Source organism: Corvus hawaiiensis, chromosome 7 (assembly GCF_020740725.1).
Source record: "Corvus hawaiiensis isolate bCorHaw1 chromosome 7, bCorHaw1.pri.cur, whole genome shotgun sequence".
Taxonomy (NCBI): Eukaryota; Metazoa; Chordata; class Aves; order Passeriformes; family Corvidae; genus Corvus; species Corvus hawaiiensis.
Genome location: NC_063219.1, coordinates 584328 through 610436, shown reverse-complemented (window position 1 = coordinate 610436; position 26109 = coordinate 584328). Strand labels below are relative to the sequence as shown.

Genomic DNA, 26109 nt, shown 5'->3' with positions numbered 1-26109 from the left:
CTCCAACCGCAGATAAGCGCAATGCCTGCATCCTGGCATTTGCAGTTGGAGCGAGCTCATGAGGTGCTGAGCGTGGTGTGACTCAAGGGTGGGTGACAGGCTGAGAGTCTGGGGGAGCCCCGCTCGCTCACCCCATCCTTTTTGGTGTAGGACTGTGCACAGCTGGGAGTGAAAGGGTGCTGGGCTCCAGGGTCCACAAGTTCTCCTCTGAGCAGACTGGGGATGCCCTGTGGGGAAGCCTGACCCCAGTGCAGGGCAGGTGAAGGGGCTAGAACTGGTGGAAGACCCGGAGGGAGATTTTCTTCCAGCCAGGTGCTCAGTTTTGGGGCGCCAAGGTTGGGGGGGACTGAGGGCTTGGGGAGCAGGGTGGACACAGAGCAGTTTCAGAGCCAGAGTTTCAGAGGATCAGTGGGTCTGGCTCTGGCAGAGTGAAAATTTGCCCCCACCTTTAGTTGGTGGCACTTCTAATGTCCCCACTGCTGGGTCCCTGTCATGGGGCTGGCGCTGGCACTGGGGCTTGGCAGCGGAGGCAGCCTGGGAATGCTCCATGTCCCCCAGGCTTTGGAAGAGGCACCCAGGTTTTCATCACCATCCCAAGAGACGTGTTTTCCTTTCGGGCTGGGCAAGGCTGGGCCCATTCCTTCTTTCTCTTTTCCGTTTTTTTTTTGAAGAGCTCTGGAGGACAATGCCGGGCTGCAGAGCTGGGTGGAAGTTCCTGGCTGATCCTCCTCCAGGATCAGCCCAGGATACCTCAGGATACACCTCTGCTTCCCCCCACTCCCCATTGCTCACATGAAAACCAGGGATGGAACTGGGGACACTGAATTGTGTCAGCTGCTGCTCCTGACTCGGGATCGGGACAAAAATTAGCACTGAGCACGTGTTCCCAGTGCAGATCCCTCGGCAGTTTCGGAGCCAGGGTGGTTGGGTTTCCTCCCTCCCAGGAAAGGAGAGGTTAAAAAGCACCGGGCGTGCTCACTCCCATGGAGCTGGCACCGGCCCCGCGCGGTTGACATAGGAGAGGAGGAATCCAGCGCCCGGTGTGTGGGCGATGAGGATGTGCTGGCTGCCAGAACAACGGGAGCTGGCGGACACAGCGCCGGCTCGCCCCGACCAGATGTTCAGCTGCGCCGGGTAGAGGGACGGTCTGCAGCAGAACTTCCCTAATTCCCTAATTCTCAACAGGAGTTGGGAAAGGAGGCGACCTCCAAATTGAGAGCATCTGGGAAGCTGAGCTGGCTTGAGACGCGTTCCCAGGGTGTTGCGAGGGGATGGCTCTGATTTATTCCCAGCTGGGGTGACCGTAGGATCTTGTCCTGGGATGACGCGAGGGGTCACCGTGATCCCAGAATGAGTGTGGATGCAACACACTTCCCTGGGGCTCCATGGTGGCTCAGCATCCTGGTGTTCCAGCAGCATCCCCCTACCGTGGACAAGACCCCTTTGGTGTTATCCCATCCCAGGGAATCTGAGCAGCCTGGTCTAGTGCATTGTGTCCTTGCCCATGGCAGGGGGATTGGAATGAGATGATCTCTAAGGTCCCTTCCCACCCAAGTCATGCTGTGATTCTGTGATGGAGGCCCAGCAGCTGGGAATGGGGGGCATTTTGGGAGACTCATCCGAAAGGTGTGCTGGGAGCAGCTCAAGGTTTCTGCCTTGGCCAATGCACAAACGCTGGGAAGGGTGAGCAAAGGGAGCCACTGAAGGGTGGGGTGTTTGGGAGGCACAGGCAGGGGTGTCCTTGCTGAGTGACCATCCTTGCCTGGCTGGCTGAGACCATCCCCTGTCCTTCGTCCCTGCAGAGAGCCTGAATGCCGAGGTCAGCCTGCTGGAGCTGATCGGGGACCCGCCGACGGAGGAGATCCACAGAATTTACGGCCCCGACAACAACCCTGGCTACGTCTTCGGTCCCAACGCCAACACGGGCCAGGTGGCCCGGTACCACCTGCCGAGCCCTTTCTACCGGGACTTCTCGCTGCTGTTCCACATCCAGCCCACCACGCCCCGGGCCGGCGTGCTCTTTGCCGTCACGGACTCCTCGCAGAGCATCATCTACGTGGGCGTCAAGCTCTCGGAGCTGCGGGCAGGCCAGCAGCAGATCATCTTCTACTACACGGAGCCGGGCTCGCCCAGCTCCTACCCGGCCGCCACCTTCACCGTGCCCACCCTGCTCAACCAGTGGACGCGCTTCGCCATCAGCGTGGAGGAGGAGGAGGTCATCCTGTACCTGGACTGCGAGGAGCACGAGCGCGTCCACTTCGAGCGCTCCCCGGATGAGATGGAGCTGGAAGAGGGCTCCGGGCTCTTTGTCGCTCAGGCTGGAGGGGCTGACCCGGATAAATACCAGGTAAGAGCTTGGGTCACCCCGAGGAGTGTCTCCCCGAAGCCTGGAGAGATGTGACACCGCCCATGCCCAGAAGACAACCAGCTCCATGTGTGTCCCTGGGGAAGGGGACACCAGAGGTGGAGGGGAAGGTGGCTTGAGATGCCACCGATTTAATGTCTTGGGGCTCACCAAGGCAAAGCTCTCAAGCTGGGCTGGCAGGAGGACGTGGGGTTGCCCTGCAGCTCCCACCATTGCCTTTTCCCAGTGAACACGCAGAGCCTCTTCAGATCTCCCCATTGCTTAAAATACCCAGCTCCTTTGGTGGAGGAGCTGGTTTGGCTGGCAAAATGTCTCTCTTAGATGGAAAAAATGCTTGGGCTGGAGCATATCTTTGCTGGCTGATGTTGGGCGCTATCTCCAGGAAGACTTTGGAGAGTGAGGAAGGATGTGATAGCTCAGCCCGTGCTTTGAGCAGGACTCGTGTTCCAGATAAGGTTTGTGGAAAGTGTGGGGAAAATGCCCAGCTGACATGGAAATCCCCTGCAGGACTTGAGGAAAGGAATGTTCAGGTTTATCCTGGGCTGAGCAGGACTTGCCCAGCAACAGAGGCTCTGCTGAGGGGAGCGATGTTTTTCCCGTGGAGTTCTGCAGAGCACGTTTCTGAGCTTAAACATCATCCTGACCGTGCTGCCACATTCCCACTGGAATGGCTTTGGGCAGGGAAAGCTCTCCCAGGAAGGGGTTAATCATTGCTGGGCTACAAACTGCTTTGCACTGGGATTCGCCTTGGTCCCTTGAAGAATAACTCTTTGCTCTTGAAGAGCAATTTCTTTGCTCTTGAACATGCTGGGAGGGCCAGGTCACGGCTGTGGAGGAGCTCCTGTCCCCAGCTGGAGGGGTTTGGCACCACATGGAGGGCACGGCAACCGCCTGGAGCAGAGCAGACCCTTCTAGCAGGTGATGCTCCCCAGCTTGCCAAGCCGTGATCCCACTGCCCGCCCCCGGTTTTCCCGTGGGGAGTAGTGGCCGTGGAGGGAAGGAGGCCTTGGCTGGGTGAGAGGGGAGCGGCATCTGACCGCTTCGTGGTGTTTCCATCACTGTCCAGCCCTGCCTCGCGTTATCTGGAACTAACGGGGCAGCAAGCGGATTAAAACCTGGCCCTGGGTCAAGCCCCAGGATGAACTTGCTGGGAGGCAGCTGGAGGGGTGTCCTGGCACCTCTGCTCCTTCCTGAGTCGCCTCCGTGGCCGTGGCAGGACACCTGGAGGGGCAAAGCCTGCGGGTGATGCAGGAGCCCCTGGGACAACTCAAGGGGGCAAGTGGGGTGTCAGCTGGGGCCTGGCAGGAGGGCTTGTTTGCAGCTGGGTGTGGCACCTGGGGACCACCTGGCTTGGTGGGGGACCTGGCAGTGCTGGGTTAATGGTTGGACTCGATGGTCCTAAAGGGCTTTTCCAGCCTCAGTGATTCCATGATTCTATGGATTCACTGTCAGATCTGTGGTGCTGCTGCCCTCTTTATCGGCACAAAGAGGCTGCAAAGGGGCCCATAACCATCCCTCGTGGCACTGCCTCGCTTCGGGGCTTGGGACTGGCTCTCCATGGTTCCCCAATGCCTCTGGAAAGCCCCAGGTTTCAACCTTGCAGCCTCTGCCCAGCACCACCAGCACGGCCGGACAAGCCACGTGCCAGAGCTGGCACCACGTGGGCTGAGCAGAGGTAGCGGCCAGGACCCGGCCAGACACCCAGCAGAGCTTTTACAGGGATCTTTTGGCTGTGCTCCTTGTTTCCCCTCTCCCCAGGGCTCCCTGGCCACAGCTGGCTGCCCTGCCCCACACAAGGACAGCTGGCAGGTCCTGCAGCCCACGTGTTGTATTTCCTGGGATAATCTGCACTTCCCTACTATTTATTTGTGTTTTGCAAGCACCGTGTGCATCCAGGCCACTTGTTTATACAAGAAACCACCACAAATCCCTTCTTAAGGGTGCTGCCTCCAGGCAAGCCCTGGTAGCATCCCGGCCTCAACAGGAGAGGGCGTGTGGGTACCAGCCTGAACCCCACGGCTCCCACTGCAAGCGGGCTCACCCAGCACATCCCAGAGCCCAGGTTGGGTCCCGCTGCAGGGTGGGACACAGGGATGCTGTTGGGGTGGGAGTCTGCCGAGCTGGGATGCTGCCCATCTGTCTGATCCCAGTGGGGAGCAGCAGGGGACCACGCTGGAAAGCGAGCTCAGAGAGAGGAGATACCTCCCCCTCGGTGTCTCTTCTTTGGGCGAGACACCCAGAATAATATTTGGGCTGGCCTGAAAGCGCAGCGCGCCACATCCGGGCAAGGAAACGTGGTGAGCTTAGGAAAACAAGGATCAGGGGCAGCTGCCGTTCAGCCAGGCTGGCTGTGACATAACACAAATGAATTATAAATAGATTAAATTATATAATAAATATATTATAAATATATTGTTTATATATTATAAAAAATTACATCAACTCCTCTCACGAGCAAATGCCCCTGACTGGGCGGTGACCTCTTCCAGCTGCTCGCAGTGCTGACAGCAGATCTCACTCATCCTTGTTCTCCCACTTGAGGACATGGTGGCCGAGTGGCACGGTGGCCTGCCCGTGTCCCTCACCCATCTGTGGTCTCCTTCCAGGGGGTGATTGCGGATTTGAAGCTCCGAGGGGACCCACGGGCAGCCGAGCGCCAGTGCGAGGAAGAGGAGGATGACGCGGAGGTGAGCGCTGGCAGCACGGCTGGGGCAGCTCGGGGGTGTCCCCCCCGTGCTCCCAGCTCAGCCCTCACCCCTTCTGCACGGCACACACAGGTCTCTGGGGATTTTGGCAGCGGGATGGAACGTGGACAGCAACCCTCGGGCAAGGTGGAGGTGAGTTGCTGCCCGCGGGTGTTGCACTCAGGGTGGCACCCTGAAATTCTAGTGCTGAGGAGGGCTGAGTGCCCTGCACGGCCGAGGTCACGGGGTGCCTGATGGTGTCCCAGCACCGGTCCCTTACGGGGAGGCGCCGGGAGGTGAACGGTGCCACGGTGTCCCCTCGTTGTTGGCGCAGGGTGTTCCAGGGCTGGTGGACGCTGTCCCCGTCACCTCCCCCCCCGTGGCGGGGGCCAGCGGCCCGAGGAGTGGCGGGGGGTCCCTGCAGCAGGCCGAGAGGACCGGGGCGGAGGAGACGCTGCAGGTCTCCACGGGAGGTAATTCCGGCAGCTTTCCCCTTCCCCGGGGCGCACAAGTGGGGACGTGGTGCTGTGGCCGTCCCCAAGCACACCTGGGTCCTTTCCTTTCCCACAGGCACCGGCCGGAAAGGCGAAAAGGGGGAGAAGGGTGAACGCGGCTTGAAGGGGGACTCAGGGACCGGTGGCATCGTGGGGCCAGGCAGTGTCAAGGGTCAAAAGGTGGGTGAGAGCCGGTCCCTGGGGCTCAAGGGTGCCAGTGACACGTCTGTGTTTGATACCTGCTCCTCTCTGTTTCTGATCCTCAGGGGGAGAAGGGAGACCTGGGCGTCAAGGTGAGCATGGCTGAGGGAGCTGGCACAGAGCCATGCTCTACCCGGGCTGCCACCTCAGGGACCTGCCAGCCACCCCTGCCTCCCTCCCCTCCGCAGGGCAGTGCTGGATTTGGCTACCCTGGCTCCAAGGGACAAAAAGGAGAGCCAGGTGACCCTGGACCACCTGGGACCCACTCTCAGCACGCTGATGGCTCGGTGGTGGAGCAGGTCACCGGCCCCCCTGGGCCACCAGGGAAGGATGGAGCCCCTGGCAGGGACGGCGAGCCTGTGAGTCAATTCCTCCCCAGGGGGTGTCCCCTGTCCCCCCACCCAACCCACCCGCACACTGACGTGTCCCCTCTCTGCCATCCCTAGGGAGATCCTGGCGAGGACGGCAAACCCGTAAGTGGGGCGGGGGGTGGCGGGGTGAGGGGGGACAGCCACCCCCTTGCCTTGCCTCCCGCTGACCCCCCACTGCTCCCCTCTGCAGGGTGAAATGGGGCCCGCAGGGTTCCCCGGGATGCCGGGGGAGCCAGGCCAGAAGGGGGAGAAGGTGAGTGCCGGTGTTGGGGGGCAGAACGTGCCCCCCCTTCCTCTCAGCCCCAGCTTGGCTGCACCCCCAAACCGCGCTCTGTCCTCTGTGCCAGGGTGACCCAGGCGTGGGGCCGAGGGGACCCCCTGGACCACCCGGCCCTCCGGGACCACCAGGACCCTCCTCCAAGAGTGACAAGCTGGTGGGTGCCCCCTGGAACACAGGGGTTTGAGGGATGGGAGGGTACATCAAGCCATAGAGGTGCAGAGTGCTGCCACCAGCCCCTGGGCCAGCCCCAGTGCCACTGGGTGCCCTGACATCACCCTCGTGCTTCTCCCCCAGACCTTCATCGACATGGAGGGCTCTGGCTTCGGCGGTGACCTGGAGAGCCTGCGGGTGAGTGGGGATGAGTGCCTGTCCTGCCAGCTGGGAGTAGGGGGACACCCTCAGCCATGGTCCCCCACGTCTCTTCTAGGGTCCACGAGGGCCACCTGGTCCCCCAGGGCCGCCTGGCGTGCCCGGTTTGCCAGGGGAGCCAGGACGGTTTGGGATGAACCGCACGGACCTGCCGGGACCACCGGGGCTGCCGGGCAGGGATGGGAACCCCGGGACCCCGGGGCCAGCGGTAGGTCCATGGGGTGGCCAAGGGGACCTATCCCAGGTCCACCCTGTGGTGGTGGCGGGCTCAGGGTTTTCCTGTGCTGGAACCAGCTCCTGGCATCTTACAGGGTCCTCAGGGTCCTCCAGGAAGAGACGGGGAGGCCGGGCAGCCGGGGCCCAAAGGAGAGCGGGTGAGTGTCCCATGTGCCCCAGGAGCGCGTCACCGCTGTCCCGTGGGGCAGCTGGCACCCCTGGCACGTCTCTGGGAGGCCCCAGTTCCTGTGCTGGGGAGCACCACTCTGCTCCTGCCTGGGGCTGGGCAGCTTCTTCACACCCTCTTCTCCCTCCTTCTCCTTCCCAGGGCGACGTGGGTGACCTCGGCCTCCCTGGCCTGCCTGGACCCAAGGTACAGTGCCTGGGGTGGGGTTTTTTGGGTTCTCCGTTGCAGACTGGAGGCAGGGATGTTGCCAGGGGGGAGGGCATCTTGCACAGGAATGGGGAGGGGGGTGCTGCTGTTTGGGTTCCTCCCAGATCAGTGCCACAGCTCGAGGGTGCATGGAGCTGCTACCCACAAAGGATGCTCCTGCCTCCCTACCTTGGCTTTGCTCCAGGCACTGCCACATCAGGAAGTGGGCAGGAAAGCCGAAGGGGATGTTTTGAGACACAGAAGAGAGTTTGCTTGAGAGGTGCCCACACTCCACTGGAAAACACCCCGTCTTCTCTGCATCACCCTCTCCTGCCTGCTTGCTCCAGCTTCCTTCCACCCTGCATCTGCAAGGGGGGAAGTGAAGGCTTGCTGGGAGCTCCTTAGAGCTGGGATGCTGCCCCTCGGGATGACCATCTGCTGCAGCCTGAGCTGGGGGCAAAAACCTCAAAAATTAAGGTTTCTTCACCTTAATTCTAAGCTTCTGCACTTCTGCAGCACCCAGAGGGCAGATGGGGTGGCAGAGGGTGTGAGGTCCAACCTTGTTGCTTCCAGACCCACTGCAATCCCAGGAGTGCCTGCCAGCATCCCTTCTTGGCGCTGAGCTCTGCTGCGGAGCCAGCCACACGTGCAAAAACATTCCCATTTATGATTTTAGACGAGCCTCTGGTGGCCAGTGTGGACATTACATGGGCAGCTGGTGGGATGAAGGGTGCCCGAGCTGGGCAATGCCCCTCCCACAGAGCCCAAGACAGGGGAGCAGCAGGGAGAGCATCCATGTCCTGTCCCAGAGGGATTTGGGAGGGGATGCTCTGCCTCCTGCCTGCAGGCTCCAGGCAGCGACCACTGCCCCCTTCCATCTGTCCCCTCCTTGTCCCCTTTGCAGGGCAACAAAGGGGAGATGGGACCAGCAGGACCCCCAGGAGAAATGGGCTTAGCTGGCCTTCCCGGGCCCATCGGACCCCGAGGGCAGCCTGGGCCCCCCGGCCCCCCGGGCCCACCGGGGCCAGGCTACGAGGCTGGATTTGTGAGTGGTCACTGCGGGGATGGGCTGGGCTGGGCTGGAGCCGGGGACAGACACGGCTCAGCCCCTTCTCCCTGCATTTAGGGTGACATGGAGGGCTCAGGGCTGTCATTCGCCCCGGGACCACCTGGACCTGAAGGACCACAGGTAGGGCCGTTCCTGCCCCTTCCCTCCTCCCCATCCTGGGATATTCCCTGCTGCCGTGTCGCCTGCCATCCCCCGATGCCCACGGTCCCCTTGTTGCTTGCAGGGTGTGCCAGGACTGCCGGGGATGAAGGTGAGGACCCCTTCCAACACCCTCCTGGCTCCATCCATGTAGGAAGCCTGCAGGCAGCCTGTAGGGATGCCTCTGACACCTCTTTCCTTGCAGGGAGAGGTCGGCAGCCCCGGACAGCCCGGCTTGCCAGGACCAAAGGTAGGAGCCTGAGATGTTGGGATGGCTTTGTGCCAGCACCTGGGAGTGCAGGGCACTGGGCAGGACCACTGTGCTCCCCGACCTGGGGCTGCATCCTGCCCTTTCCCCCTCCCACTGCAGGGAGATGCCGGCATGCCTGGCGTGGACGGCCGCCCTGGCCTGGAGGGCTTCCCTGGGCCACAGGTAGGAGCCTCAGCCCCCAGTTCCAGAATAACCCCTCCACTCCAGGCAGGGCACCTGTGGTTGCAGCAGCTCCATCCCCGGCAGCCGCAATTCCCCCTCCTGGCTGTGGGCTCACCGCGTGCCAGGAGTGCCCGCACTCCTTAGGATCCTGTCCCCACCACCTTGCTGCCCCACCGGCAACCACCTCCATCCAAAATCATCGCAGCCCAGCTCGTTGCCTGGAGCTGGAGGCAGAGGTGGGGCTGCCTGAAGGATTTTTTGGAGCTGGAGGTGGGAGGGGGTCTCCACCTGTGAGCCAGAACCCAGCTCCACGTGGTGCTCACACCTTCCTGCTCCTCCTTCCAGGGACCCAAAGGTGACAAAGGCAGCACCGGTGAGAAGGTAGGTGCCACCAGGCTGGGGACAGGGACCAGCCAGTGGTGGCCCTGAGCTGATGGCTTGTGTCTTCCAGGGAGAGCGAGGCCAAGATGGTGTGGGGCTGCCCGGCCCCCCCGGCCCACCTGGTCCCCCTGGACAGGTCATCACTGTGTCCAGTGAAGATGTAAGTGGTGGCACAGGGCAGGGGAAGGGATCTTCCCAGCGGCCATCATGAGGGACACCTCGCCAGCAGCTCTGAGCTTCAGAGCCAAGACTGGGGGAAAAACCTCATTTTGTCTCTTTTTGCAGAAATCCTTGGTGGCTGTTCCTGGTCCAGTGGTAGGTGCCCTCCTGCCACCTGTACCCACTCCTCAGCAGTGCCAGGAGGGCACCCCGTTTTTTGGAAAGAGGGGGTTTGCTCTTAGGAGCATCTCTGCTTCTCTCTGCAGGGCAGACCAGGCCACGCTGGCTTCCCGGTGAGTCGGTGACACATCTGGGGACCGCGGGGTGGCCCTGGTGACAGCCGTGGGGGCTGCTCCTGCTGTGCTTTGCTGCAGAGTGATGGTGCTGGAGGAGGGGTGTGGGGCCTGCCTTTGGTGGGTTGGGAATGACGTGGGCTCCGTGTCCTTCCTGCAGGGTCCGGTGGGACCAAAAGGAGACCAGGGGTCAGCTGGTCCCCAGGGCGCCCCGGGGTTGAAGGTAACTGCTCCAGGCCACCTGCAGCCCGTGGGGTGGTCACACTCCTGGTCCCCCATTCTACCAGGCCACCAGGTGTCACCAGCCCTACCACAGGAGGGAGCCTGGTCCCTCCGTGTCCCCTCCCACCTCCTCTTCTCTTGCAGGGGGAGAAGGGGGAGCCCGGCGTCACCATCAGCCCTGACGGGACCGTGGTCACCGCCAAGGTGAAAGGAGAGAAGGTGGGTGCCTGGCAGGAGTGGGGGGCACGTCCCCACGGGGCAGGTGTCGAGGGGGTCCCGGTGGTGATGCCCTTTCCCTCTCCACTGTTTGCAGGGGGAGCCGGGGCTGCGGGGCCCGATGGGACCATCGGTAAGTCACCGTCACCATCCTCCTCCTCGTGTCCCAGGGGAGGGATGGGAATGTCCCTAGGCAGAGGGCGTGCCCCGCACTGAGCACCCTCATCCTTGTCTTCTCTCCCTTCCAGGGTCCCCCGGGACGAGCAGGGATGAAGGGAGAGATCGGCTTTCCGGGCAGACCCGTAAGACCTGCTCCCGGTTTGTTTGCGTCCCTGGCCATCGCCTCCACCGTGTCCCCCTCCCCGTTTGCACGTCCTGAACCCGCTGAGCCCCAAACCCTGCTGTGTCCCTGAGGGATGGGGCGGTGCCGGGGTGTCGGAGGTGATGCCGGGGTGTCAGAGCTGACTCCGGAGCACCGGATGTGACACCAGGGGCTGGCAGGGGGACAGGGACGGGGCTGATTGCGCTGCTCATCCGCAGGGACGTCCCGGCATGAATGGGCTGAAGGGCGAGAAGGGCGACCCCGCGGACGTGCTGGGCTTGCAGGTGAGCACTGAGACCCCCCAGCTGCCGGCCTGAGGACCCCAATCCCTTAGGCAAAGGGCACGTCTCCCTCGCTCAGGGGCTGGTGCCGGTGTCCCCCTCCATGGTGGGGACTGTCCACTTTGCAGGACCTTGACAAACCTTTTTGCCCCCCACAGGGTCCCCCAGGCCCCCCAGGACCCCCTGGGCCCCCTGGGCCACCTGGTAGCATAGCCTACAGCAATGGCAATGTGAGTATCTACAGTCACCATGCTGGACATGCTGGGACTGGGCCCCCAGTGTCCCCTGCCTGCCTGGAGGGCACTGAGGATGCTCTGGTGACATCCTGGCTGGGGCTGGCACATGGGACTGCCACCAGCATGAGGGGGGGTCCCCGAGGATGCTGCGGTCTCTGCAGCCACTTCCTTTGCATCTCCACAGACCTTCAGCGACTCCGGCCACCCGGCGTTCCCCGGTAAGGGGGCGTCCCTCTCCCAGCCCCTCTGGACAGTTTGGGGAACCTCAGCAAGGCAGGGCTGGGGGGAAAACCCCTCCTTCCCTTAGAGCTGCAGCTCTGAGATGGCATCTGTGCCACTCCCCACAGGTTTCCACCAGTTCCCAGGACAAAAGGGAGAGAAAGGTGACACCGGACCCCCAGGACCTCCAGGTAGGTGACCGGTCCCTGATGGCAGAGGTGGCAGGCAGGGGGTGGCTCGTGCCTATCCCGGCTCCTCTCCCCTCCTCTCTCTCTCTCCACAGGCCACTTTCCCTATGACCCGAGTCACTTCGGTGCCAGCCTGCGGGTAAGCCCTTTGCACACTGGTGGCTGGAACCCAGCATGATTTGGGGTACCCAGTGTGCCCCAGCTGCTCACCCTAAGGCTGTGCCGTCCCGCAGGGTGACAAGGGGGATGCAGGTCCCAAGGGTGAGAAGGGCGAGCCAGGCAGCACCCCACTCTATGGTCCTGGAGTCTCTGGACTGCCAGGGCCTCCAGGGCCCCAGGGATACCCCGGGCTGCCGGTGAGTACCCCATGGGGAGGGAAGTGAAGGGGGGCACAGTGGGGGTGGCATCCCTGCAGGCTTTGCTCCAACAGATGTTCTCTCACACTGCCTAGGGTCCCAAGGGGGACAGTATCGTTGGGCCACCGGGGCCTCCAGGACCTCAGGGTCCCCCTGGTATCGGATACGAGGGGCGGCAGGGCCCTCCTGGCCCCCCTGGCCCCCCTGGTCCGCCCGGGCCACCCTCCTTCCCAGGTCCCCACAGACAAGGTGAGTACCTGCTGTCTCACCCCTCCCTGCATCCCCTGTATTCCTGCTTGCATCCCATGTATCCCTCCCTGCACCTCTGCATTCTTCCCCGTGCTGCAGCCCTCTCCATCTCACCCTCCTTCCCCCACAGCTGTCAGCATCCCTGGACCCCCGGGACCACCAGGACCCCCCGGACCTCCAGGCAGCAGCGGGATGTCCTTGGGGGTGAGTCGGGGCTCTGGGCAGGGGTTGCCTGTGCCGCAGGCAGCCGATCCCTGAGCCCCGCTCGGGCTGTGCCGGCAGCTCCGGGCCGTGCCCACGTACCAGGCGATGCTGAGCGCCGCGCTCGAGCTGCCTGAAGGCAGCCTCGTCTTCCTGACCGACCGGCAGGAGCTCTACGTCCGCCTGCGCGGGGGCTTCCGCAGGGTGCTGGTGAGTGGGGGGGCTGGGGGGCACCTGGCCAGGGCTGCACCGCCCGGCTCGAGGGGAGCGCGGACAGCACCACCCCGGGGGCTCGGTGGTGACTCCCGGTGCTGCTCGGGGTCCCCCCACCTGTGCGCGAGGAAGAGGAGAGGGGGGCAGCTGGGATCTGATGTGCCATGCCCTTGCAGCTGGAGGAGCACAACGTGATCCCCAGCTCGGCTCTGGTGAGTCCTCTGTTCCCCGTGCACATCCTCATCCCTATCCTCCATCCTCATCCATCTTCATCCCATCCCCAACCATCTCCATCCACCCACAACCATCTCCATCCATCCCCAACATTCTCCATCCCCGTCCCCACCTGGGGCACCGCTCCCCCCTCATCCCATGTCCCGCTCCCCAGGACAATGAGGTGTACGACAAGCCGCCCACCCTCCACTACGCTGGCCCCCAGCCCCGCGGGCCCCTGCACCCCCTCCGCAACCACGTCCCTCCGGCCACCGCCCGTCCCTGGCGTGGGGACGAGGTGGTGGCTAACCAACACCGCCTGCCCGAGCAGCCCCTGCTCCACCACCAGCACGAGCTCATCAATGGTTACTACATCCACCGCCGGCCAGATCCCGCCCCCGTGGCCGCCCACGTGCACCAGGACTTCCAGCCCGCCGTGAGTGCCGCGTGCCGGCCGAGGGGAGCTGACGGTGGTGCCCAAAGCCGTGTCCCTCAAGCCCCGTCGTCCCCTCTTGGCAGCTTCACCTGGTGGCCCTGAACACCCCGCTGAGCGGCGGCATGCGCGGCATCCGGGGCGCCGATTTCCAGTGCTTCCAGCAGGCCCGGCAGGTGGGGCTGGCCGGCACCTTCCGCGCCTTCCTCTCCTCGCGCCTGCAGGATCTCTACAGCATCGTGCGCAGGGCCGACCGCGCCGCCGTCCCCATCGTCAACCTCCGGGTAAGTGCGTCCCCATGCCCTTCCCGACGCTCTCCGAGCTCGGAGGGATTATAGAATAGGATCACAGAGTCGCTGTGGTTGCAGAAGATCTCTTTAAGATCATAGAGTCCAACCATTAACCCAGCACTGCCAAGGTCTGGGATGCAGAGCATATCAAAGCCTCCATCCATGATGAAGCATCTCCTTCCCAGAGGCTGCTGGGACTTGGAGCTTCTGGGATGCCCTTGTAGCGCAGGCAGGGCTAAACCCCCTCCTCCTCCATTTCCCCACCCTCCCCACCAGGATGAAGTGCTCTTCAATAACTGGGAAGCCCTTTTCACGGGCAGCGGGGCTCCGCTGCGAGCTGGCACCCGCATCCTCTCCTTCGATGGCCGGGATGTCCTGCGGGATGCGGGATGGTGAGTGCAGGATTGAGCGAGGGGGAAATGGGGTTTGGAGCAGGGCGGGGAAGCAGCAGCCACCCACCTTTCACCCTTCCAGGCCGCAGAAGAGCGTCTGGCACGGCTCGGATACGAAGGGCCGGCGCTTGCCCGAGAGCTACTGCGAGACGTGGCGGACTGAGGAGCGTGCGGTCACCGGCCAGGCTTCCTCCCTGGCCGCTGGAAAACTGCTGGAGCAGGCGGCCAGCAGCTGCCAGCATGCCTTCATTGTCCTCTGCATCGAGAACAGCTTCATGACCGCCGCCAAAAAGTGACACGCGCCCTGGCGCCCCCTGAGTCCCCCCGTGTCCCCAGGGAGGGTCGGGCCAGCCTGCACCCCGGCACCCCTGGGCCCCTCAGCCCCCTCCACGCGCCTGCTCTCGCCCCGCAGGGTTTCCTTCTCCCGCAGACCTGAAGCCAAAGAGTATTTTCATGGCCCCTGCTCTGGGTTGGCAGGGGCTCAGGTCCCACCTGGGGCAGGGCAGCCATGGGCTGGCGGCCTTCCTCCTCCTCCTCCTCCTCTCACTCCTCTTCTAACTCCTAATATTTAACCACTTCAGCTTGTTCCCCTCCCTGCTCGGATGCTCTTTTTGGGGTGGCTGGGTGGGACGATGCTCGGCAGGGAGAGTTCAGTGCGGGCTGTCCCCCTCAGAAGCCCGTGGGGGCTCTCTCACCAGCCTCCCAGCCCCGCGCTGTCCTCACCAGGAGCTTGGGGTTGGACCCAAATCCCTGCTGCTGAGGCCATGGGGTCTTCTCCAGCCAAAACCCCAGCACCGCACCCATGGGACTTTCTCTTGGCAGTGCTGGGGCTCCCCCAGATGGTCTCCATCCTCCCCAGGTAAGGCTCATCCCATCATCATCCTCACCTCCACCTCTCAGCCAGCAGAGCTCTGGTGGGGGTCCGGTCTCCCCCATCCCCTCCATGCACCCTGGGGACCGCCGGCTGTGCCCTCACAGCCCAGGTACAGCCACAGCCAGCCCAGCACAGGTACTGGGGTGACAGGGTGGCCCTGAGGCGTGGGCAGCTGTGCCCTTGGCATGTGTTTCTGTGTGTGTGTGCGTGTTGAGCACGTGTGGCACTGCCACCCCCCCTCGCCGTGCCACCTTTGCTGGGCTCAAATGGCGAAGGCGCAGCAAAGCTGGTTGGAATTGGTGTGGGCAAATCCAAGGTGCTAAAAGAAAAAAAAACAAAAAAAAAAAAAAGAAGAGAAAAAGGAGAAATTTGTAACTAGCTTTTTTTGTTATTGTATGGAAATGATTACCATAAAAGCTGTGCGAGTCACACGGCCTCTATTTCTTACAGTCTACTGTACTTTGTGTAATTAATGCAATTTAAAGCCTGTGGATCTTTATATTTTTTTTTTGGTCATCCGTTGTGTCCTATAAACCATTTTCTAAAGGCACTGAATAAAGAAACATCCTCTTGTAGCCCGGCTCTGTGCCATGATGGGGGCGCAGCGGGATGGGGTCCCCATCCACACTCCTGCGGTGGCACCGTGGGAATCCTGCCCCTGCTCCGCGTGTGGGGAGGGGGAAGGGGCGCAGCCCTGTCCTCACGGAGCAGAAAACGTGTCCCAAGGGTTCCATCCTCGGCAGAGCAGCACCAAAGACCAGCAGTGGCACGGGACGCCAAGCACGCGGTGACGATGACAATGCTGACCTCGGGAGCCAAGAGCCGGCCATGGCGTCGCGGTGCCGGCGCTCAGGCTCGCACGGTGCCTGCCTCCGGGCTTTTCTCCTGCGCTGGAATCTCCACGGGCAGCTGGCACAGCTCCTTGGCCAGGGCCAGCTCCACCGGCTGCTTGCGGCGGCTGTGCCGGATGCCCACGCCGACGGCCGCCAGCAGGTAGGCCACAGCCAGCAGCGTGAAGAAGCCAAAATAGACGTAGAACTGCACGAGAGGAGAGGGGAGAACAGCACTTGGAGCCCCTTCCCTTCATCCCGCACCATTCAGGGACCACCTCCATCCCGGGTGCCCCCCACCCCTACCTGGGGATGCACGGATAAGCCCAGGCCCCTCTTGTCGGCCACGATGATGGTGATGATGGTCTTCAGCACGGTGGCAAAGAAGGTGTTGACCCCGAAGACCAGAGCGCAGAGCTCTTTGGAGAGGGAGGTAGCAATCTGGAAACTGGGAAAAACAGGAGCACTGGTGAACCCCTGGCATCAACCTGGCCACCGGGGTGGGAGCGGGTCCCCAGGAGCACTACGCACATGGCAATGGGCACCAGGAACTGGTGGGAGCCACGGAACAGGATGTAGGCAGCATAGCACAGCCAGATGTTGGTGGTGGAGTTCATGAGCAGGAGCAATCCCGCCTGGAATGCCGTCACCACTCCAATCACCAGCTCCGACCACAGCGTCCAGCGGATCTTCACGTAGCCAGCAGCGAAGGAGGTGACAGCTCCTGGGGAGGGATGAAGGATGCTGTGAGCTCCTCGAGGATCCCCTGCCCTACCTGGGCTGGCACCCAGCCCAGTGATCATCACATTGTCCCCAATGCCAAACCATCAAAAATTCCGTAAGGACCACCATTCCCAAGGGCTGCAGGGGGATGGAGCATCCTGCCACATTCCTGCTGACCCCAGCCATTCCCAGGGGATGCAGCAGGATGTGAGTGTCCCCCCACACCCCCAGTGTCCCCATCCCAGGCGAGTTACCCAGCAGCGTGGAGGCAGCATCCACACCTCCGTTGTACACCCGGCGGTTGTCCACGGTGGGAGAGATCTCGTTCCAGAGGATGTGTGCATAGTACAGCATCAGGTAGTACCCGGCCGAGTTGAGGACCCACCACAGGGACCAGAGGCGGAGCTGGGGCTGCCTGGCCAGCGCTCCCAGCTCCCGCAGCATACGGCACAGCACCATGTCCCGCCAGCCCCGCGTCCCCCCGCCGCCGTCCCCCCCGGCCATCCTGTCCAGCTCGGTGGGCGCAGCCGCGTCGCCGGCCCTCCCGGGCCGGTTGAAGAAGAGGCTGCGCCGGGGCCGCTCGAGGAAGAGGGTGAGAAGGAGGCCGAAGCTGACAAAGCCCAAGGAGACGTAGTTGAGGGTGAGGAAGGAGACGCCGCCCAGGGTGATGCAGAGCTGGCCCAACACGGAGCTGGTGAAGACCCCCAGGAGCACGGCAGAGCGGGAATAGCTGGCCATGCGCTGGTAGCGGGACGGGGCGACCAGGGAGAAGATGTAGGAGGAGTAGGCGATGCGGGCGGCCATGGTGATGCCGTAGAAGAACTCCATCAGCTGCATGGCCAGGACGGAGGTGCTCAGCACCAGCAGCAGCCAGATGGAGATGTGGCTCAGGCTCTGCAGCACCAGCACGGGCTTGTAGCACAGGTAGTCCGTCAGCAGGAAGATGGGCACCAGCACGGCCATGTAGGAGTAGGACAGCACCGGCGTGATCACGTTGGTCACCTGCCGTGAGAGCAAGGAGGGGCTGAGCGCTGGGTACATCCCTGGGGACGCCCCCCAACCTGTGGGCTCTGTGGGCACCAGCTGCCAACCCCCACGGCAGCACCTCCTGGGGAGGAACGTGACCAGCAGCGTGCCCGGCTGGGGGTCTGGCTGAGCCTCGGCCCCTTCCCGTGCCGGGAACGCAGCGTTCCCACAGACACAGCAGCCGGCTGGGATCGGGGCCAGCATCCCTTGGTGGGGAGACGATGACATTGTGGCCCCTCCTTGCCTAACCCCATACTTGCCAGCGGCCCGGCAGTGCACCGTGCCATCATGGAAAGGTCTCCCCAGTGGGGTGGGGTGTGGCTTCTCCCAGCCCGGCACCCTCCCACCATCCCACAGGCTGCTCAGGTGGGCAGTGCCCCCCAAAATGAGTTGCCAGCCTGGGCATGAGGTTTCATGCCAGGGCAAGTTGAGCCAGGCACTCAGGGACAGGGTGACCTCACAGCCAAGTGAGACAGGGCCCCACAGCACACCATACCACCTCCCCCCCCAGAAAGCACCACCACGAGCCAGCACACACCACCATGCCCAGGACATGACACCCCTGTGCACCCCAGAGCCACGGGGGGATGCTCTGGGCAGCGCCAGGATGGTGATCATGGCCATAAAGGGGGACACCAGGGTGGGGGACCGGGTGCCCACAGCTCACCTCTGCCTTTGTGAAGTTCCTGTCGGGCCCCAGCAGATAAGGGGTGATGAAGCTCTCCCCGGGCCGGATCTGTGTCATGAAGCCGTAGAAGCAGAGGTAGAAGACTTGTAGCTTCCAGCGCTGGTCTGGCACCGTCTCTGACGCCAGCTTTTTGGCACCATCACTGTTCCTGGGCACGGCTTTGCAGCAGGGCAGTGGCATTATCCCGGGAGCCATCAGCTACACAGGCTCTGCCGGACCACGCAGCCCCTCTCTGTCCGCAGGCGCTCTCGGACGCATGGAAAACCAGGGCCCTGCGGTTTCTGTGGAAAAAGCAGCATTTGGCAGAGGTTCAAAATTCCTCCAGAATCGCAAGGCAAATAAATACCACTACCTTCTCCCCAGGAGGTGCTCTGGGAAGAAGAAAAGCGGCCGTGCGTCTCGCTGTGCAGAAGCAGGGGGGGTCATTTCGGGCGGCACTCGTACATCACGTGCATCCGGAGCCTGGATGCACGGAGCATCTGGATCCACGGTGGGGCATCCTCAGCTCCCATCACCTCCTTTTCCTCCCCTTTGAGACTCAGTGGGGTTTTGCCGCTTCCTGGAGCAACGCTTCCCTCTGAGCTACAGAGGCAGAGGGATGCAGACGCCCTGCGCCGGGGATGCTCCAGAAGGGATGGCACTGGGAATGTGCTGGCTGTGGAAGTGAGTTAATGTGCACACAGGGCACGGGGCCACCCGTGTTACTCAGTAGCTGGCAGGGCTGCAGCTGAGCCGCAGGCAAGCGGCTGCCCCTTGGCTCTTCCCGGTGGGACACAATGCCCAGCCTGGGGAGAATGCAAAATGCCACGAGATTCACGGTCCAGAGGGGGATTAAAAGCTCAGATCCTGAGGTTTGGCTGCAGGGAAGCTGGCAGCGCCAGGAGACCTGATTAGCAGTCATGGGATGAGGGCAGGGACAGGAGAAGGCCTGGACTGGGAGTCCTCCCAGTGCTCCCCACTCCCACAAGAACTCACTGAGGTGACTTTTCATGCCATAAAATTCCACGTATGCCAATCCACACCACGGGAGCAAGGTCTAGAAACCTGATTACCCTCATAACTGCAGAACAGCTAATCACGGTCATTAACAAGAAAGTTCATGGTCCCAGTCTGTGTCCCACTGGATGATGCATGGTGAAACTGTGGGATAATCCCTCCCTGCTGCCGCATAACACAGGACTAACGGGGACATGAGCCAGCACCAGTGCCAGCAGGGGAAAGCTGGTGGTGACCAAAACCTACAGAAAGCTGAGTGCCCATTTGCCCCAGAGAGAACTTACTGCTCCAGCAGCATTCCCGTGGTTGCCTGAGTATCACCAAAACACCGATGTCCCGCAGCTCATGGCTGGGCAAACAGCCCCCACCTCCTAAACAGATCCCTGGGGACCAAGGCAGGTGCTTGGTCACTCACCGGCCAGCGAGCCCGGCCGGCACTGGCCAGAGCACTGTGGCAGGAAGGGCAAGGGGCAAGGAGCAAGGGCTAACCCCCGCCAAGCGCCCACCCCAGCACCGTGCTGGGGCCACTGCCGCCGCGAGTGCCTGGACTCTGCCCCATCGCCTTCTTGTCCCCAAGCCGGGCTGCAGATGTCACCTGCGGCAGCCACTCGCCGCCATGTGCACCATGACCCCTACGGGATGTTTGCCACTCTCTGTTCCCCATCTCCTGCCGTCCCCATCCAGGAGGGACACACACATGCATCCCCGGCCCACAGGAAACCATCCACACTAAAAGCAGGATGCAGCTCCACGAAGCTGCTCCATTCCCAGGAGCACTAACTCCCAGCATGTGTCCCCCCACACACAAAGGGACTCCAGACCAGAATGCATCTGGTCGCACCCAATTCTCCAGAACATCCCTGGAGCTCCTCTGCTGGAGGTGAGTGGCCATGAGTCCCAGGGAATGCTCCATCCTTCATCCCTAGCGCAAGCCAGGGAGCGGAGGGACGAGGGAGAGGCAGAAGAGAGAGGGAGGGAGAGGCAGCAGAGCCAGCCCGTTATCACCGCGTGAACCTGTTTGTCACCGGGTTATCGGGGTGTGACCTTGACATGGATCCCTGTCACGCCACACACCGCTGTCAGCCCGGGGTCACAGGTGACACGGGCGGCCGAGCTCAGGCTCAGCTCCCCGCAGAGCCACGGCCACCGCGGTCCAGAGGGGACAGCCCTGGACACGCCCAGCCGCGTGTCGGTGACACACAAGGGACACTGCCAAGGCACGACGTGTTCTGTGGCGAGCTGCCACGCCGAATGGCAGTGCGCGAGTCCCCGGGTCACCTTCCCTAAAACAAGAGGTGGGAAGCCCCTGAAAACACACCCTCGCCCAGCGTGCGGGCCCCGCTCTGCCTCCCGCCGCCCGGCGCCAAGGGATGGGCGGGCGGTTTGGGGTGCACCTGGCAGAGGAGGGGTTTGGGGGTACCCCACATCCCCAGCACCCGGGGGAAACAACACGGGCGGCATCCCGGGGACCCCGCCGGGCACGCCACGGCCCCGGCGACACCCGCACCCAGCATCCCGTACCTGGTGGGCGGCGGGCATGGATGGGCCAGGGCGAGGCGGGGATCCGGGGCTGCCCGCTGCCGCCTCGCCCGATCCGCGGTGATCCCGGACAGCGGCACGGCAGCAGGAGGAGGAGGAGGAGGAGGAGGAGGAGGAGGGTATGGGAGTACCTCGGGAAATGTAGTCGCGCCCCACGTGTGGGACGGCGCGGGGACTACAAGTCCCAGAGTGCAGCGGGCGGCAGGAAAGGGAGGAGCTGCGCCGGGACTCGTGTGTCCCGTTCGGGGACAAATCCCCTCCGGAGGCAGCGGCGGGGGTCAAGGACCCCCTTTTCCACCCCCCTCAGCCGGGGTCAGTCCCTCGCCCATCTGCCGTGGCCTCTGGGCTGCGGGGCCTGGGCGACGCTGCCCCCCGCCTTGGCTCCCTCCGCCGATTTATCATACCCATGGCTGCTTGGGTTTATTTCTGCGCCCCGTTTGTTTCCTGGGGGCGGATTTGTTCCAGTCCGGGCTGTGCCGCATCGCAGAGGGTCCCGAACAGTTGCCCGCTGTGCTCCAAGCGGAGTTCCCGAGTCTCCTCATCCCGCCGCCCAGCCTGGCAGCAGCCCCCGGGAGCTGCTCATGGGGCGAGTCCGGCCATCAGGACCAGGAGGGGCTGAAGCGCAGCCCTGCACTTCTCCCGGGTGGAAGAGCATCCGTAGAGGAGGTGGAGCCCCCCGAGAATCGGGGCCCGGAGCTGGCGCCCCATCTGCCGGGAGATGACGCATCTTCCGAGGGCATCTTCTCTCCCCGCTTTTCCTCCCCCTTTCCCAGCGCTCACCCTGACAGAAGCAGATGCAAGCTGACAGGGCTCGGCTATTCCGCTGAAATATTTATATGTTCCCGCCTGGAAGCGAGGCAGCAGGATCCCAGACGTCCGGGGACCGTCACCCCGAGCCAGCTCCACCCAAGCCAGCCTGTAAGGGGTCTAGGCACCGCCTGGGTATTCCCATACAGACTTCCAGCCCCACTGAGCCCCCCAGGTGGTCCTGGGGAGGGTGGCCAGACCACAGCAGACGTGTCCGCCAGCTCCCTGTCCCCACTCTGTCCCTCCCGCGGGCAGGTGGGACCGGACCTGTCCGCCCATCCCTGCTGGCCAGGATGGTGGCATGGTTAGGTCCCTCCTTAAATGCGGCCGGCTCTGGGTGCAGGAGCTCCGCAGGGTGTGGGTCCGGGGTGAGGCTGGGTGCCCGGGCAATGGCAGCACCCTGGGGCAATGTCACCCTGGGCAGTGTCACCACCTTGGGGCAGTGCCACCCTGGGCAGTGTCACCGCGGACTCCCCCAAGCCGCCACAGGGCAGGGGCAGAGCTGGTTTGGGGGCAGGAGCAGGGGGAGGGCAGTGAAGGGGCGGGGGCAGGAGTAGGGACTGAGTGGGGTGGTGAGCAGGAGCTGGGGCGGGGGAGGAGCAGGTCCAGGGGCTGCGGCAGGGGCTGTATTTAGGGAGAGGGCAGTGGAGGGGCAGGGGCAGGAGCAGGGGCTAGAGAAGGAGTTGAGGCAGGGGAGGAGCGGGTTCAGAGGCAGGGATTGTGTCTGGGACGGGAAGGGCCGGGGCAGGAAGTCGGGGGGCCGGGCAGAGCCGGGGGGGCGGCGGGCAGGGCTGGGCGCTCCCGCTCGGCTCCGGCTGCCGCCGCCCCTGAGTCAGCCCTGCCCCGGCCCTCCCTCGCCCGGCCGGCCGGCCGTCCGGACACAGGTAGGGCTTTGCCTTCTCTGGGGAGTGTGTTCTGGGCGTGGGGGGCCCGGGACGAAGCTCCCGGTCCCGCAGGGGCACCCCGGCACCTGGAGCGGGGCCGCGGGTGGGTGCGGTGGGGCAGCGTCGGGGCGAGGCGGCTCCCGGTGCGGCATCACTCCAGGGAGCGGAGGGCGTGCACCCACCGACCCTGGCCCCGTGTCCCCCCCGTCCCCAGGAGGTGTCCCCGTGCGCTGCCACCTTCCCGGCTGGGCGGCTCTGCGAGGCTGCTGGGAGTTTTCGGTCCCCGGCTCCCAGCCTTGGGAGGCTCCCGGGCTGTGCTGAAACAAGCCCAAAGTGCTGTCCCCACCTGGGGACAAGGGGGGGGGGGGGTCTCCAAGGGGAGCGGCTTTCCGCCCCCCCCCCCCCCTCGTCACCGCAGGGAGAAGCGTGCACGGGGATGGGTGACAGCGGGGATGCTGCATGGCTTTGGGTGGGAACATCCCGAGAGGTCCCACGGTGTCAGTCTAGTGTGTGTTTCTGAGCCCTGGCTGCTGGTTTTTGGGTGCCAGCACCCATGGGGTCCCACGAGTGTCAGGCTGGTGGTCATGATGAGCCCGTGCTCCAGGTGTGGTGGTCACCAAGCAGTGCAAATGCAGCCCCAGCATCAGCGCTGGGGGGAGGAGAAAAGGGGTCCCAGGCCTCCAAACTTCCCCTGTAGCTGGGTAAATCATCTCCTGGGAGCCCCTTTCCCCAGGCAGGACTTTTCTGTCCTTCCTGAATCATCACAGAATGATTTGGGTTGGAAGGGTCCTTAAAGACCATCTAATTTTAACCCCCTGGCACCCACCTGATCGTTGGGCTGGTTCTCCAGTTCCTCGAGGGAGCAGAGGGTGCCTGGTGCTGGGATTGCTCCCTACTGGGGTTGCACCCCTCATCACCTGGGCTCAGGAGGGGTCAGTTTATTCAGCTCTCGCTCCTGGGGCAGTGTTTTATTGCCCACCTCCTTTCAGCAAGTCCTCCCGGGGTGTGGGTGAGACCCGTCCTGGGGAGGGCTCCGTGCAGGAGCCCAGCCCTGTGCAGCATCCTCGGCACACGCTGCGCCGCAGAGCATCCCCACCGCACGCGGCGGCTGCAGGGCCCCCGGGAATTGCTGCGGGGGTTGCCCCCAGTCCTGCAGGCAGCAAGGGCAGAGGGGGCAGCTCGGGGCCGTGGTGCCCCTGGTGCTGGGGGTGTGGGGGATTTCCAGCCTTTCCAGGCCTGGGCGGTTCGTGCTGCCCATCCTTGGGAGAGCCGAGTGCGCCGGTGCATCCTGAGGGATGCAGCACAAGGGAGCGGGTGGTCCTGCTGGGAGATCCAGGACACTGCACCCACCCCTGGGTGGGCTGGCAGGAGCACAGGGATCCCGCAGGGTGGAGGGGACGCTTAGCAGCCCCCAGTGCTGACTGTAAGGAAGCCAGCTGGGGATGGAGAGCCCTGCGGGAGGTGAGGAAGCCACTCAGAATCTCCGTGACCTAACCCATGCTTTCAAGGAGCATCTCCATAGCGGCCTGTGGGAGGATGTGAGAGGGAAATCCCTGTCTGAGCTCACTTCAAATGCGCAGGGCAGGTCCATGCCGGTGCCAAAACTGCTGCCAGACTGCTGGGGTGGGTTGAGCGATGCTTGGATCCATGGGGCCATGGTGTTGGTGGGTGCCAATATAACCCCCAGCGCCTTTCCCTTCTCTTTTTGATGGCCCCAGGAGAGTCTGGGCTTGTTTTGGGGCCCTGCACAGTGAGGCTGTGGTGCTGCAGCCACCCCTGGGTGGGCGCTTCACTCCCAGCCCTGGGCAAGGAGCATCATCCTCCATCCTCCTGCCCTGTCCCAGCTCAGTGATGCTCGTGCCCACTGCCACGGCCATGGGTTGAAGCTCCCACCTTTCCACACTGCAGAAACGGGGCTGTTGTCACCAGCTTGGCAGGAAAGCTGGGTGCTGGCACCTCTCTGCCTGCCTGCAGGGAGGAAAACCTCCTTCTAACACAGGAATTCCCACCTGTCCCCAAGGGGCTGTTTTCTGTCAAGGAGGGAATATGGGATTTTCCAGCAGGCTGGTTCCCCCTGTTTTGGGGAAAGTCCATCAAGTCTTGGCACACCGATCAGTGGGGATCCCATGGGAGCTATGGATGGATGGTGGGTTCCTAAATGAAACAAGGACTCAGGAGAGTAGGAATCAAGAGCTTTCCCCCCAAAAGAGCGAAACAAAGAGCTTTACATTTTCCACCTTATTTTTTTGAGTTGTGTTTTCCCTTTGGTGGACCCCAAACATTGTCCTGTTTTCTGGGCAGGCTTTGTGGTGGGACATGTGGGAGAGAAATGCTGTTCCCCACGTGGGGGGCCTGCGTTTCCAACCCCATTTGGTCCGGTAGCAGCCCATCACTGGGGTCTCATGGCATGTCCCTCTCCCTGCCCTTGCCAGGGCAGTGTTGGCATCGTGCCCACCAAGCTGGTGGGTGCACACAGTGGGAAAACCCAGCAGTGAGCAGAGGAGGAGAAAGGATCTGCATGGGAGGGCAGCCAGCCAGCTTCTGCTGGGAAAGGGTTAATCCTGGAGCTCCAGCTCCCGTATCCTATTGCTGGCTACTTTGGGTAAAAGCTTTTTTGGCTCTGTTTCAAGGGCATCAGGCTGGAGGATGACTCATGCATCCCCGCCACCAAGGAGCAAACCCCCTTGTCCCTACTTTCCCAGCACAAGGTGATGATTTCCTGAAAATCCAAGCACCCTGGAGGGCTCTGGTTGTGCCTTAGAGGACTCTGGTCAGCTGGGTTGGGACAAGCTTCCTCTGGGACTTGCTTGTCCTGAGGGAATTGGGGTGGTGGCATCTTTGGCCTGGCTTCAAACGCTTGTGCGGGTGTCCCCAGGACAGGGACCTGCTGTGGGGGACACCTTGCTTGGAGGATGCTTTTGCCCCGTAACTGACTCTGATCCCTTTATTCCGCAGGGAAAGAGCCGCCCATCCAGCTGCAGCTCCACCCTCCCCACGCTGCCAGATGTGCCTGCACGTTGTGCTGCGCCCGGAACACACTCCAGAGGTGAGGAGGTGGGAATGGCCCCACCACAGGCCTGGGGCTGCCCAGGGGACCCTTGGCCTGACGGTGGCATGTCCCCCCCTGGCACAGGTCACACAGACTGGTGGCCATTCTGGGCTGGACACTGCTGTGGGCATGGGGTCACAACCATGGGCATGGGGACATCATCACTGTGGGCACCACCATGGAGCTGTCCCCTTCTATCCAGGTGGTGATCTGTGATGATCTGCCCATTGTGCTCTGGAAAGGCTAAAAATGAGGCTTTTTGGTGCTGGCATCCAGGGAACATCTCCTTGTGTGCAGGCAGAAAATGGAGAGCTTGGATAGAGTTTTGAGGTTCCAGGGTGGAATTATTTCGTGCCAGGCAGCCTAATCCATCTCTGGAGTGACCCTGCTCGGGGTGGGAGCTGGACCAGAGACCTCCAGAGATGCTCTCTCGCTGTGTGCCTCTAAGCTTTCCTTAAAATATGGACACTATTCCCTATTTAAAGGCTTTTATTGGTCGTCATAACAGGAAGGCAGGGCATGATAACATGAGCCCAGGGTATCTGGGAAATGAAGCCCTTCCCTGGGACAGTGTGGCTCCATGGGGCAGGCAAGCCTGTCTGTGGTGATTTCCTTTGTGACTCAGTTTTCCCGCCTGGAAAACAGGTTTTTCTGGGGTTCCCTCTGGAAAATTTTGGGATTTTCCCCGGATCTCCCCTCTGGGGCATGGGGATGGATGAGTGAGGGATCTGAAGTTGTCTGTTCTGACTGCATAGCTTGAGTGGCCACGGTCCCCAGGGACACACAGTGTCTCACCCTCTGTCCCAGGCCATTCCCTGGGATGTGCAGTGGGATAT

At 62.8% G+C, this 26109-nt stretch overlaps 3 protein-coding genes across 29 annotated transcripts in view; 2 read left to right on the top strand and 1 right to left on the bottom strand.

The window, feature by feature from the left end:
* COL18A1 (collagen type XVIII alpha 1 chain) overlaps positions 1–15306 on the top strand; it is a 36701-nt gene extending 21395 nt beyond the window's left edge. For 3 of the 4 annotated variants that reach the window (XM_048309343.1, XM_048309340.1, XM_048309342.1), the window contains 41 exons: positions 1803–2347; positions 4972–5052; positions 5143–5202; positions 5384–5522; positions 5620–5723; positions 5810–5836; positions 5933–6103; positions 6191–6217; positions 6306–6368; positions 6463–6549; positions 6690–6743; positions 6823–6972; positions 7076–7138; positions 7309–7353; positions 8258–8398; positions 8480–8542; positions 8646–8672; positions 8766–8810; positions 8931–8993; positions 9339–9374; positions 9445–9534; positions 9660–9689; positions 9800–9826; positions 9987–10049; positions 10193–10267; positions 10362–10397; positions 10513–10566; positions 10805–10870; positions 11026–11097; positions 11288–11321; positions 11451–11513; positions 11606–11649; positions 11744–11866; positions 11962–12115; positions 12246–12319; positions 12398–12526; positions 12706–12741; positions 12918–13178; positions 13262–13459; positions 13742–13857; positions 13940–15306. In XM_048309343.1, coding sequence (XP_048165300.1) covers positions 1803–2347; positions 4972–5052; positions 5143–5202; positions 5384–5522; positions 5620–5723; positions 5810–5836; positions 5933–6103; positions 6191–6217; positions 6306–6368; positions 6463–6549; positions 6690–6743; positions 6823–6972; positions 7076–7138; positions 7309–7353; positions 8258–8398; positions 8480–8542; positions 8646–8672; positions 8766–8810; positions 8931–8993; positions 9339–9374; positions 9445–9534; positions 9660–9689; positions 9800–9826; positions 9987–10049; positions 10193–10267; positions 10362–10397; positions 10513–10566; positions 10805–10870; positions 11026–11097; positions 11288–11321; positions 11451–11513; positions 11606–11649; positions 11744–11866; positions 11962–12115; positions 12246–12319; positions 12398–12526; positions 12706–12741; positions 12918–13178; positions 13262–13459; positions 13742–13857; positions 13940–14153 — 3950 coding nt within the window. In that variant the 3' untranslated portion in view covers positions 14154–15306. The remainder of the gene's footprint in view (positions 1–1802; positions 2348–4971; positions 5053–5142; positions 5203–5383; positions 5523–5619; positions 5724–5809; positions 5837–5932; positions 6104–6190; positions 6218–6305; positions 6369–6462; positions 6550–6689; positions 6744–6822; positions 6973–7075; positions 7139–7308; positions 7354–8257; positions 8399–8479; positions 8543–8645; positions 8673–8765; positions 8811–8930; positions 8994–9338; positions 9375–9444; positions 9535–9659; positions 9690–9799; positions 9827–9986; positions 10050–10192; positions 10268–10361; positions 10398–10512; positions 10567–10804; positions 10871–11025; positions 11098–11287; positions 11322–11450; positions 11514–11605; positions 11650–11743; positions 11867–11961; positions 12116–12245; positions 12320–12397; positions 12527–12705; positions 12742–12917; positions 13179–13261; positions 13460–13741; positions 13858–13939) is intronic. The other variant, XM_048309341.1, reaches the window with a different exon arrangement.
* SLC19A1 (solute carrier family 19 member 1) lies at positions 15179–20754 on the bottom strand. Its single transcript, XM_048309347.1, has 6 exons — positions 20516–20754; positions 17978–18279; positions 16539–17286; positions 16093–16285; positions 15868–16009; positions 15179–15769 (listed from the first exon to the last, which is right to left on the bottom strand). Exons 2-6 carry the CDS (start codon positions 18191–18193, stop codon positions 15581–15583), a joined length of 1488 nt encoding a protein of 495 aa, XP_048165304.1. The 5' UTR covers positions 18194–18279; positions 20516–20754; the 3' UTR covers positions 15179–15580.
* A 509-nt stretch (positions 20755–21263) lies between these two features.
* PCBP3 (poly(rC) binding protein 3) overlaps positions 21264–26109 on the top strand; it is a 54861-nt gene continuing 50015 nt past the window's right edge. For 4 of the 24 annotated variants that reach the window (XM_048309362.1, XM_048309356.1, XM_048309353.1 and 1 more), the window contains exons 1-2: positions 21291–21451; positions 25180–25270. In XM_048309362.1, coding sequence (XP_048165319.1) covers positions 21370–21451; positions 25180–25270 — 173 coding nt within the window. In that variant the 5' untranslated portion in view covers positions 21291–21369. Of the gene's footprint in view, positions 21452–22122; positions 22225–25179; positions 25271–26109 lie in introns of those variants that run through there. The other 20 variants (XM_048309369.1, XM_048309360.1, XM_048309359.1 and 17 more) reach the window with 16 other exon arrangements.